The sequence below is a fragment of the Colias philodice genome, chromosome 1, assembly GCF_061535455.1.
Source record: "Colias philodice isolate Cphi_HAF_F1 chromosome 1, ilColPhil1 Martin Lab GWU primary, whole genome shotgun sequence".
Classification (NCBI taxonomy): Eukaryota; Metazoa; Arthropoda; class Insecta; order Lepidoptera; family Pieridae; genus Colias; species Colias philodice.
Window position 1 is genome coordinate 8,971,256 of NC_143086.1, and position 13,510 is coordinate 8,984,765.

Consider the following 13,510-nt stretch of genomic DNA (forward strand, 5'->3'; position numbering starts at 1 on the left):
ATTTTGAAAATCAATAAAAACCGATGTTTTCATAGAAAGAGTCCAAAAAAATCCGGTAATAAGAACAAAACCGTCCTGAAAACGAACTTAAAAAAATCAGAGCAATTACTAGTGTCTCGTATTTCCGCATCGGATCTCAAGGCTCCATATTGGCATCAATAACGTTTAACAGACATTTAACAGGACTATAAATATATATTGTAATCATTTCATATCGGTATTCATCTCATTTTGCAGGCACGTTGAACACATCACGATCCACCACGTAGCTAAACCTTTCACGGCTAAACAATAGCACGTTCCTCCAATGTGTGTGAATAAAGTTGACGTTCGAGAGGCATTCAGCTTGCAGGTGACGTTGCATTATAATGAGGTAACTTACTCCACTTCAATTTATTCACACACATCGTATACCTAAAACGATAGCCAATAATATAATAAAAGGTACGTTTGTGACTCTGTACTTTAAATTAAATAGAATGTGTTTTAAAGAAAAAAAATAGAATCAACGAATACTGTGGATATTTTAAACTGTTTGAGGGCGAAAGTAATTAAACTGATAAACCCTACGACCTAACTTAATCCGATGTTTGAGCAATTAATGAGTTCAATATAAAAATATACCTCGTAATACAAAGTATATATAATAAAAAATGATTTAGGGCACAGGGTGTAACGATGCCCCTATAGCTAGGATTCAAGGCGTGTTAATATTATCTTACCTTTACGATGAGGTAGTCCGAATCCAATCTACAATGATGAGGCCACAGTGGTTTTATTGCTTTTTTAATTTTAAGAGGTATACGGAACGCGGCTATCAAACTAACGATGTTTACATAAAATTTAACCTATGAGGTAAAGATTTATTTCCATTTCCTTACAACTACGAAGATAGCTTAAAAGAAGAAAGAGGTAAGAAAGAGGATTCGAACTTGCCGACGAAATTTTAAGAAGAGAAGAATGACCTAATAGAAATTTGGAACTACAGGAAAGCTTGACTTGCGCCAGCTCTAGGAGAAGACATGGAATAGCGAAACATTAAAATATCCTACACTTTAAGGCAGTAAAGGTTTTCTATGCAACTTGTAATTATTGCTTACGAACTATTCGAGAACTTGGCAGCTCATGTTAGAAGCTGATATATAAAATAGGAGAAAAAAACTATAAACTATGATAACCTAAGTAAAAATACGGAAAAAACTAATGCTTTTTCTATATTTTTTTTTTTGTAAACCATCTATAAAAAGAATAATAAAAATAATTTATACTAACGAAATTGGGCCGAATATATCTCGAATTATTTGCACGATTGGGGAAAAAATAGTTTACGAAATATAAAATTTTCGATTGTATTGCTTATCAATAAATAACGTTAAGTATAAAATACTACCACCTTTAATTCAACAATCTTTTAGCGATGTCTTTTCTCAATAAAAACTAATAAAAACCAAACGAAACTGAATAGAAATTTTAACTTATAGAAATGAAACAAAAAGTAAAAAAGTATTGTCACGTAAGTCGAAAATAATGTCTGTAATAATGTCGATAAAAGGAAAATAAAAACAAATAAAATCAGAAACATAATATTTACTTATGTCAACTTAACAATAAAAAACTAATTATATTAATATTGTTGAGTCATAAGATGGATATATCAAAAATACTATCATCTTTACAACATTGTCAATAACGAACCTTGCGAAATAACGAGTAGCGCATGGTCGATTGTAATAATAATAATTGTATATTGTAATATATTCCGAGGAGACCATCGGTTGCCAAAATAACACTTAACAAACTAAATCTCGACATATTATACAACTGATTTACACGTAAACATAGAAAATATAATATGTTTTAATAAACTAAAATCAATCATCCCACTAAATAAACTTTATTCATACTCATTTTTGGAATTAAAATAATGAATTGACTTAATAATTAAATATCAAAATTAAGTAAATATCAACCGATGATCTCCTCTTTGTAAACAGTTAGCAAATGAAATATATAAAAGCGGTAACATAACGTAACTTAACACTAAGGCCTTTAAGCTTCGTCAAACAGTCATAAAATAATCATAATAAACAATTATTATTAAATCAGTAAATTAATAATAATTTCAAAAAATTATTCATCCAAAGCAGTTTTAAAAATTAATTTAAATTATGTCAAGAAAAAATTAATGTCATGAAATTAATGTTAGGAAACTAATTCCCTAAAATAAATGTCCAGAGATTAACTTAACGATGAATTTTTTTTTGCTAATAGAACCAAGACGTTAGGAGCAAATCATTTATAGTACAGAATAACTTCCCGAATAATAAATCAAGAGCAAGATAAGAATGCAGATCAACCGTCAAAACCAATTCAAAAAAAACATAGACAATGGAAATTTTTTGAAATATCTTTGAAGTGAAAATTTATAGAAATTTCAGAAAATCAACACAACGCGTCCTGGCCGTATTAGCAAAAAAAAAAATAACCGAACAAACGAAAAAAACTCGTGAACGCGACCTATGCACCCATCAATCAGTCTCTGGCAGTCTGGTGCGTGTATCTGTTTGACGAAGCCCCCCCCGCGACAACACGGGCGCTACCAATCCACGGCGATCCTACGTGAAGCAGAGCATGTCTCAGGTGGCCACCTCCTCGCTGCCCGCCTCGAACTCCAGCTTGACGTCGTTGCTGAGCCCCTCCACGTCCACCTCGGTCTCAGAGGCGTTTAACATGTTCAGCGTTACCTGCGAGTTGATAGAAACTGTGAGAAGTGTTCCATTTGAATGTATTTGGTGTATTTTCCATAGTATGGTACATTTTTTGTGGGCATATGAATTTATGAAACAAACTTGGCATGTAAAACGATAAAACTGTCTTAGAAATAAGACAGTCTAATGTTTAGGCATATGCTTGAGTGAATTATTTTGCATTTCAGAAAATTTGAAATATGTAATTCAAAAGATTGAGTTCTGTGAACACAATTTTGGCAATTGAACCAAAAATTGGTGTTACTGAACATACAAAAGGATAAATTAATCTTTTAATTCATTATATCTAATACTTTAAGGCAATTCGACCTTATACTAAAAGAGCATAATTTCATATTAATTAGAATTATCATATCACCTTCACACCGTACAACGTCTAACATAGTGACATGACCATTTCTGTTTTGCTTTCAGCTATTGTACATACTTATGTTACTCGTTGTATAGTTCAAAGCTTCAAATTTCGAGAAGCGTGATCATTGCATCCCTTTCCCCAAAATGTCTAACTACTTCTAAAATACTACAAAAAGTATCTTCCAACTTCTCTTATACTCTGTCGAAATACTATAATTCATTCCATTATGTATTAAATTTTTAAATAGTGTTACCAATTTTTTTGCCAACAGTCAAATATAAGAGAATTTGAGAGAAATCTAGCACTTATCTCAATTGCGGAACCATTCAATATTCTGTTCAAACCTTGAAAAAAATTCTTACTAGGGCAAACCTAATTAGCTTACCGTGATTCGTCAAGCTCAAATCAACATTACCCCTTACAGCGCATGCACCAGCCGTGAGGCTAACAAAAATTCAAACTTCACTAACTGAAAACTAAAAAAGGTCACACAAATAATAATTATAGTAGATACTTGTAAGAAAAAAAAATAAATAAATAAAAAAATCCAAAAAAATTTAACTAAAAAAATCAGCGTGTTCAATTAGTTAGTGAAGGTTTGAACCTCGGCGTTCTTTCCTAATACGTTCGGTTGGAGGAGGCTCAGTGACGAGACTACCTGCTGTGTGGGCGGCGGGGCGGTGTTCAGCGTGCTGTTAACCTGACGGACCGGTATACCTGCGTCTTCGAATGCTTTCTTTTTTAATGTTGTACGGATTTGCGACCTGGAAAGGGGGGAACGCGCTTCATTGAATTGGTGCTTGATTAAAAAATAGATATTTCTGAGTCAAAGGACAGTCAAAATCATTAGTCATTTATTTGAATACATTTGGAAAATACGTCAAAATAAAACCGTCGAGTACGTTGATGACTCAAGTAGGTACGTAGTACAAAATAATTTAATTTCCGGTTCGTTTTTCAATTAAAAATTTAGCAATTATAACTGTTTAATAGTATTTAATTAACTATATAAAAATGAATCGCAAAATGTGTTGGTAAGCGCATAACTCGAGAACGGCTGAACCGATTTAGATAATTCTTTTTTTATTATATTCCTTGAAGTACGAGGATGGTTCTTATGAAGAGAAAAAGTAAATATGTACCACGGGCGAAGCCGGGGCGGACCGCTAGTTAACTATAGAATTAACGTTATGAAGATATGAAAATTCATACTTACACTGTTCGGTTCTTGATGTGCTGGCTGAGCTTGTTCAGGTCGACGGCAAAACGATGGACGCAAGACCTGAGCATTTCAATCTCTTCTTCCGTCCATTTGCCGCTGAAATATATAAGTAATTTAATTAAAAAAATGTTGTGTGGATTTATGAAACCACGGTAAAAGTGAAACTTAGGCACAAAATTATCGTATTTGTACGATAATTATCGTACGGTTCGACCGTCACGCGACATGCGCTACACAGACCAAAAAGTTTGAGACGATGTAATAAAAGTTTCACTTTAAAACTATTTCAAGAAATTCAAATTCATATTAAATTTGAGTCTTCAAGTGGATGTTACTCTATTTGTTTGTCTAATTCACTGATTAACTAAAAAGTACCCACAAGATATAATAAATTTCATTTAAGTGTTTAATAGAAATCAGACTCACCCGGGCTGTGAGTCGCCAACGGGATGTAACAACATGGTCATTTCGGATAGTTTGTTGAAAGCGCTGCCTGCTTCACGAAAGATCTCCCCAACCTGAAAAGAATAGAAATACAATATGTTATTTTAAATTCAAATTTCAAATATTTGGTAATATATCCTTGGACTGGGGCAATAGGAAAAAAATCTTCGTAAGAGCTTCAGTTAGTTTTATGAAGGACAATAAAAGTAATGTAGAATCACATTAAAATATTTTTTTTTTATTTAATAGAAAAATCTATAATCATATCCAAGAAACAGAACACTCACAGTCTAACGAAAAACATTATAAATTAGAATCAAATCTATTAAATTGTTTGAATGTTCAACATGACGATGCGATGCTACAAATTGATAACTCGGGCGGTCGGACCGGGGGTGTTCGCGCATGCGCCATGGAGATGCTCCTAAAGGGCATGTGCAGAATCCCAGACGGCGAGCTCTATCGATCCACCCGATAGAATACAACTCCCACGTGTAAATCAATACAGAAATATAACTCCCACTCATATATTTAAGGGAAGAAACGGGAAATTGGAAACCCACGCTGGGTTTCACGATACGATGAATACAATATGTAAAATATACGATGGCAATTCTTAAACGTAAGCAGTTCAACAATGGAGACAAAAATATATGATATAAAGAACACCCAAATAGCCAATTATCAGTGTACCGATTTTTCTTGATAACGTTTTAAGAAATATCTTGATTGCGCAACAACGATACTGCGAACGAACAAGGCACAAGCTCTACATAAGTCTGAGTAAAATCTTAACGAGTAGTCCTGGCAAAAAACTAACGCAGTAGCTCAACAGCGCACTATAACATCATACCTATCTGCTATCTTTCCGGGTAATTAATTCATTCGAAAAGAAAAAAGCATTCACAGCACTATTTTATACGTGTATGAAATATGAATTAAAGAGAAACCCAGTCAGGACAGACCACTCCTTGGCAACACCCTACTTAAACCCACGCATGCGAATTAAAGACGTGAAACAAAGTGCATGTCGATTGCACATCGGAGTATATTTCTTGTATGTATCTATCAACTATATCAACTATCAAGCCCTACTATCCACTTCAAAAAAGCAATATTTTAACGTACTTTGTATTCCATGGCATGTCACTAAAAGGCCGTGCGTTCACTTCGACGAAAAAGAAACAACTGCGATCAATCTGCCACACCAGGAAAAAGGTACAACAAATTCGCGCATGCGTACTACACAACCCCACCTAAGCGCATGTCTGCAGATTCCCACGCTACGTATTATAATATACCTATAAAATCTAGCCGAGATAAGGGATGCAAGACCTAGGCATTGCACAAGCGCAACAGGCCGTACAAGGCCTGGGCAAGCTCGATCGATCGACGAAAAGTTCCAGAAAACAAGAATAGTTCCCAAAATAATTATATCGATGGCCCACACAATATCTTTCCAATTATGAGGTCGTATATCGCCAATATATCGCCCTCAAATGCAATGCTATCAAAATATTCTTATCCATAGAATTATCTCTCATACAACAAAATATATGTACTTTCAAAATATAAATAGTGAATGGCGATTTCAGCTATCTAGATCTTACCATTACCGAACTATCAAGAACCACTCACTGCCCACTACTGTAAGGAAATTTAAACCTACTTTTTATACCAAAAGTTTTCCCTTAAAGGCCGTGCGTTCACTTTGACGAAAAAGAAACAACAGCAATCAAATGACACTGCAGGAAAGCAAAGTCGCGCATGCGTAATACACAATTGCACCTGAGTGTATGTCTGCAATTCCCAAGCTCCGTATTTTAATACACCTATCAAATCTAGTCAAAGTAAGGGATGCAAGACCTAGGCATTGCACATGCGCAACAGGTCCTACAGTAACCCGGGCAAGCTCGATCGATCGACGAAAAGTTCCAGAATACAAGTACAATTCCGAAATAGATTTTATCGGTTGCCTTTACAAAACCTTTCAATTACTGAGATGGCATATCACCCTCAAATGCAACGCTATCAAAATAATCTTATCTATAGAACTATCTCTCGAACTATACAATAGACTAGCAAAATATTCACAATGAATCACGATTAAAACTAAAGAGGGAGAACTATATAGTCGATATAGCAATAATCACTGTCCACTTCTGTAAGAAAATTGGAACCTACTTTGTTTCCATAAGTTCTCACTAAAAGGCCGTGCGTTCACTTCGACGAAAAAGAAACAACTGCAATCAATCTGCCACTGCAGGAGAGGTAGAATAAATTCGCGCATGCGTAATAGACTACTGCACCTGAGCGCTTGTCTGCAGATTTAATAAACCAATCAAATCTAGCCAAGGTAAAGGATGCAAGACCTAGGCATAGCACATGCGCACCAGGACCTACAATATCCAGGCAAGCTCGATCGATCGACGAAAAGTTCCAGAAAACAAGAACAATTTCGATATTTATTTCTCCTTACTAAACCTGTCAATTTTGAAATATCTCCAATGCAACGCTATCAAAATATTCGTATCTAAAGAACCATCTGTTGAACTATACAACTGACTCCCAAAGTAGGGAAAACAAAGCGCGATTAAAACTATAATCGAATTATCAAAAATCACTGCACACTTCTGTAAGAAAATTTGAACGTACTTTGTATTAAATAACTTCTCATTGAAAGGCCGTGCGTTCACTTCGACAAAAAATAAAGAACTGCAATCAATCTGAAACTGCAGGAAAGGAACAACAAAATCGCGCATGCGTACAACACAACTGCACTAAAGCACATTCCTTCAGATCCCCAGGTCAGACACATAATATACCTATCAAATTTAGCTAAGGTAAGGGATTCAAGAACTATGCATTGCACATGCGCAACAGGTCCTACAGTAACCCGGGCAAGCTCGATCGATCGATGAAAATTTCCAGAAAACAAGAATAGTTCCCAAAATAATTATATCGATGGCCCACACAATACCTTTCAATTTATGAGGTCGTATATCGCCCTCAAATGCAATGCTATCAAAATATTATTATCCATAGAATTATCTCTCATACAACAAAATAGACTTTCAAAATATAAATAGTTGTATGGCGATTTCAGCTATCGAGATCTAACCATTACCGAACTATCAAGAACCACTCACTGCCCACTACTGTAAGGAAATTTAAACCTACTTTTTATACCAAAAGTTTTCACTTAAAGGCCGTGCGTTCACTTTGACGAAAAAGAAACAACTGCAATCAAATGACACTGCAAGAAAGGTACAACAAAGTCACGCATGCGTAATACACAATTGCACCTGAGTGTATGTCTGCAATTCCCAAGCTTCGTATTTTATTAATACACCTATCAAATCTAGTCAAAGTAAGGGATGCAAGACCTAGGCATTGCGCATGCGCAACAGGTCCTACAGTAACCCGGGCAAGCTCGATCGATCGACACTTACAAAACCTGTCAATTTTGAGATACTATATCGCCCTCTTTAACTCTATCTAAATATTTTGATCCGCCGAACCATCTCTTAAATTAAATTCAATGAAATATCAAATAAGTGATGATGAATCGCGATCAAAACTATCGAGATCTAACCATTACCGAACTATCAAGAAACATTATCCACTTCTGTAAGAAAATTTGAACCTTCTTTTTATACAATAAGTTTTCACTTAAAGGCCGTGCATTCACTTTGACGAAAAAGAAACAAATGCAATCTATGGATACTGCAGGAAAGGTACAACAAAGTCGCGTATGCGTAATAGACAACTGCACCTGAGCGCTTGTCTGCAGATTTAAAAAACCAATCAAATCTAGCTAAGGTAAGGGATGCAAGACCTAGGCATTGCACATGCGCAATAGGTCCTATAGTAACCCGGGCAAGCTGGATTGATCGACGAAAACTTCCAGAAAACATAAACCATTTCGATATTAATTTCACCTATGACACTAATAAAACCTGTCAATTTTGAGATAGTATATCGCCCTCAAATGAAATTTCAAAATATTCATATCCGCAGAACCGTCTCTCGAGCGATGTACATCATCATCATCAGCCGATGTCCGAGGTTCTCACCACTGAGCCACCACTGCATACAACGAACGCACGAACATTGAACAATCAACTATCAAAATATTAGTTAACACAATTCCTATATAAATTTCACCTATGGAACTTACAAAATCTGTCAATTTTTAGATAGTACATCACCCTCAAACTTATCTCTATCAAAATATTCTTCTTATCTGCCGAACCATCTCTAGAACTGAATTCAATCACTCCCTATTTTAATACATCTATCAAATCTAGTTAAGGTACGGGATGCTAGACCTAGGCATTGCACATGCGCAACAGGTCCTACAGTAACCCGGGCAAGCTCGATCGATCGGGGAAAGCTTCCAGAAAACAAGAACTATTCCGAAATAGATTTTATCGATTGCCTTTACAAAACATCTCAATTTCTGAGATTGTGTATCAAAATATTCTTATCTTTCGAACTATGTTAACCATCAAAATGGTGATTATGAATCGCGACCAGAGCTATCGAGAGCTAACTATCCACTTCTGTCACAATATAAACGTACTTTCTATTCCATAAGTTTGCACTAAAAGGCCGTGCGTTCACTGTGACGAAAAAGAAACAACTGCAATGCATCTAGCCCTATAGGAAAGGCATAAGAAATTCGCACATGCGTAATACACAACTGCACCAAAGCGCATGGCTGCAGATTCCCAGGTTCCATATTTTAATACGTCTATCAAATCTAGCTAAGTTAAGAGATGCAAGACCAAGGCATTGCACATGCGCAACAGTAACCCGGACAAGCTCGATCGATCGACGAAATGTTCCAGAAAACAAACCATTCCGATATTAATTTGACCTATGGCACTTACAAAACCTGTCAATTTTGAGATAGTTTATCGCCCTCAAATAAAACTATCAAAATGTTTCTTATCTGCAGAATCATATCTCTCGAACTATATACACGACGAAAAGTTCCAGAATACAAGTAAAATTCCGAAATAGATTTTATCGCCTTTACAAAACCTTTCAATTACTGAGATGGCATATCACCCTCAAATGCAACGCTATCAAAATAATCTTATCTATAGAACTATCTCTCGAACTATACAATAGACTAGCAAAATATTCACAATGAATCACGATTAAAACTAAAGAGGGAGAACTATATAGTCGATATAGCAATAATCACTGTCCACTTCTGTAAGAAAATTGGAACCTACTTTGTTTCCATAAGTTCTCACTAAAAAGCCGTGCGTTCACTTCGACGAAAAAGAAACAACTGCAATCAATCTGCCACTGCAGGAGAGGTAGAATAAATTCGCGCATGCGTAATAGACTACTGCACCTGAGCGCTTGTCTGCAGATTTAATAAACCAATCAAATCTAGCCAAGGTAAAGGATGCAAGACCTAGGCATAGCACATGCGCACCAGGACCTACAATATCCAGGCAAGCTCGATCGATCGACGAAAAGTTCCAGAAAACAAGAACAATTTCGATATTTATTTCTCCTTACTAAACCTGTCAATTTTGAAATATCTCCAATGCAACGCTATCAAAATATTCGTATCTAAAGAACCATCTGTTGAACTATACAACTGACTCCCAAAGTAGGGACAACAAAGCGCGATTAAAACTATAATCGAATTATCAAAAACCACTGCACAATTCTGTAAGAAAATTTGAACGTACTCTGTATTAAATAACTTCTCATTGAAAGGCCGTGCGTTCACTTCGACAAAAAATAAAGAACTGCAATCAATCCGAAACTGCAGGAAAGGAACAACAAAATCGCGCATGCGTACAACACAACTGCACTAAAGCACATTCCTTCAGATGCCCAGGTCAGACACATAATATACCTATCAAATTTAGCTAAGGTAAGGGATTCAAGAACTATGCATTGCACATGCGCAACAGGTCCTACAGTAACCCGGGCAAGCTCGATCGATCGATGAAAATTTCCAGAAAACAAGAATAGTTCCCAAAATAATTATATCGATGGCCCACACAATACCTTTCAATTTATGAGGTCGTATATCGCCCTCAAATGCAATGCTATCAAAATATTATTATCCATAGAATTATCTCTCATACAACAAAATAGACTTTCAAAATATAAATAGTTGTATGGCGATTTCAGCTATCGAGATCTAACCATTACCGAACTATCAAGAACCACTCACTGCCCACTACTGTAAGGAAATTTAAACCTACTTTTTATACCAAAAGTTTTCACTTAAAGGCCGTGCGTTCACTTTGACGAAAAAGAAACAACTGCAATCAAATGACACTGCAAGAAAGGTACAACAAAGTCACGCATGCGTAATACACAATTGCACCTGAGTGTATGTCTGCAATTCCCAAGCTTCGTATTTTATTAATACACCTATCAAATCTAGTCAAAGTAAGGGATGCAAGACCTAGGCATTGCGCATGCGCAACAGGTCCTACAGTAACCCGGGCAAGCTCGATCGATCGACACTTACAAAACCTGTCAATTTTGAGATACTATATCGCCCTCTTTAACTCTATCAAAATATTTTGATCCGCCGAACCATCTCTTAAATTAAATTCAATGAAATATCAAATAAGTGATGATGAATCGCGATCAAAACTATCGAGATCTAACCATTATCGAACTATCAAGAAACATTATCCACTTCTGTAAGAAAATTTGAACCTTCTTTTTATACAATAAGTTTTCACTTAAAGGCCGTGCATTCACTTTGACGAAAAAGAAACAAATGCAATCAATGGATACTGCAGGAAAGGTACAACAAAGTCGCGTATGCGTAATAGACAACTGCACCTGAGCGCTTGTCTGCAGATTTAAAAAACCAATCAAATCTAGCTAAGGTAAGGGATGCAAGACCTAGGCATTGCACATGCGCAATAGGTCCTACAGTAACCCGGGCAAGCTGGATTGATCGACGAAAACTTCCAGAAAACATAAACCATTTCGATATTAATTTCACCTATGGCACTAATAAAACCTGTCAATTTTGAGATAGTATATCGCCCTCAAATGAAATTTCAAAATATTCATATCCGCAGAACCGTCTCTCGAGCGATGTACATCATCATCATCAGCCGATGTCCGAGGTTCTCACCACTGAGCCACCACTGCATACAACGAACGAACGAACATTGAACAATCAACTATCAAAATATTAGATATCACAATTCCTATATAAATTTCACCTATGGAACTTACAAAATCTGTCAATTTTTAGATAGTACATCACCCTCAAACTTATCTCTATCAAAATATTCTTCTTATCTGCCGAACCATCTCTAGAACTGAATTCAATCACTCCCTATTTTAATACATCTATCAAATCTAGTTAAGGTACGGGATGCTAGACCTAGGCATTGCACATGCGCAACAGGTCCTACAGTAACCCGGGCAAGCTCGATCGATCGGGGAAAGCTTCCAGAAAACAAGAACTATTCCGAAATAGATTTTATCGATTGCCTTTACAAAACATCTCAATTTCTGAGATTGTATATCAAAATATTCTTATCTTTCGAACTATGTTAACCATCAAAATGGTGATTATGAATCGCGACCAGAGCTATCGAGAGCTAACTATCCACTTCTGTCACAATATAAACGTACTTTCTATTCCATAAGTTTGCACTAAAAGGCCGTGCGTTCACTGTGACGAAAAAGAAACAACTGCAATGCATCTAGCCCTATAGGAAAGGCATAAGAAATTCGCACATGCGTAATACACAACTGCACCAAAGCGCATGGCTGCAGATTCCCAGGTTCCATATTTTAATACGTCTATCAAATCTAGCTAAGTTAAGAGATGCAAGACCAAGGCATTGCACATGCGCAACAGTAACCCGGACAAGCTCGATCGATCGACGAAATGTTCCAGAAAACAAACCATTCCGATATTAATTTGACCTATGGCACTTACAAAACCTGTCAATTTTGAGATAGTTTATCGCCCTCAAATAAAACTATCAAAATGTTTCTTATCTGCAGAATCATATCTCTCGAACTATATACACGACGAAAAGTTCCAGAATACAAGTAAAATTCCGAAATAGATTTTATCGCCTTTACAAAACCTTTCAATTACTGAGATGGCATATCACCCTCAAATGCAACGCTATCAAAATAATCTTATCTATAGAACTATCTCTCGAACTATACAATAGACTAGCAAAATATTCACAATGAATCACGATTAAAACTAAAGAGGGAGAACTATATAGTCGATATAGCAATAATCACTGTCCACTTCTGTAAGAAAATTGGAACCTACTTTGTTTCCATAAGTTCTCACTAAAAGGCCGTGCGTTCACTTCGACGAAAAAGAAACAACTGCAATCAATCTGCCACTGCAGGAGAGGTAGAATAAATTCGCGCATGCGTAATAGACTACTGCACCTGAGCGCTTGTCTGCAGATTTAATAAACCAATCAAATCTAGCCAAGGTAAAGGATGCAAGACCTAGGCATAGCACATGCGCACCAGGACCTACAATATCCAGGCAAGCTCGATCGATCGACGAAAAGTTCCAGAAAACAAGAACAATTTCGATATTTATTTCTCCTTACTAAACCTGTCAATTTTGAAATATCTCCAATGCAACGCTATCAAAATATTCGTATCTAAAGAACCATCTGTTGAACTATACAACTGACTCCCAAAGTAGGGAAAACAAAGCGCGATTAA

The 13,510-nt window shown here is 36.1% G+C and overlaps 1 protein-coding gene across 4 annotated transcripts in view; it reads right to left on the minus strand.

Moving 5' to 3' along the window:
* Positions 1-2,377: 2,377 nt before the first annotated feature.
* LOC149491273 (BPTF-associated chromatin complex component 1-like) overlaps positions 2,378-13,510 on the minus strand; it is a 31,250-nt gene continuing 20,117 nt past the window's right edge. For 3 of the 4 annotated variants that reach the window (XM_089698518.1, XM_089698533.1, XM_089698531.1), the window contains exons 2-5: positions 4,772-4,863; positions 4,340-4,441; positions 3,782-3,887; positions 2,378-2,744 (exon numbers count right to left, since the gene is read on the minus strand). In XM_089698518.1, the coding sequence (XP_089554644.1) occupies positions 2,637-2,744; positions 3,782-3,887; positions 4,340-4,441; positions 4,772-4,863 (408 nt within the window). In that variant the 3' untranslated portion in view covers positions 2,378-2,636. Of the gene's footprint in view, positions 2,745-3,781; positions 3,888-4,339; positions 4,442-4,771; positions 4,864-5,917; positions 5,964-13,510 lie in introns of those variants that run through there. The other variant, XM_089698526.1, reaches the window with a different exon arrangement.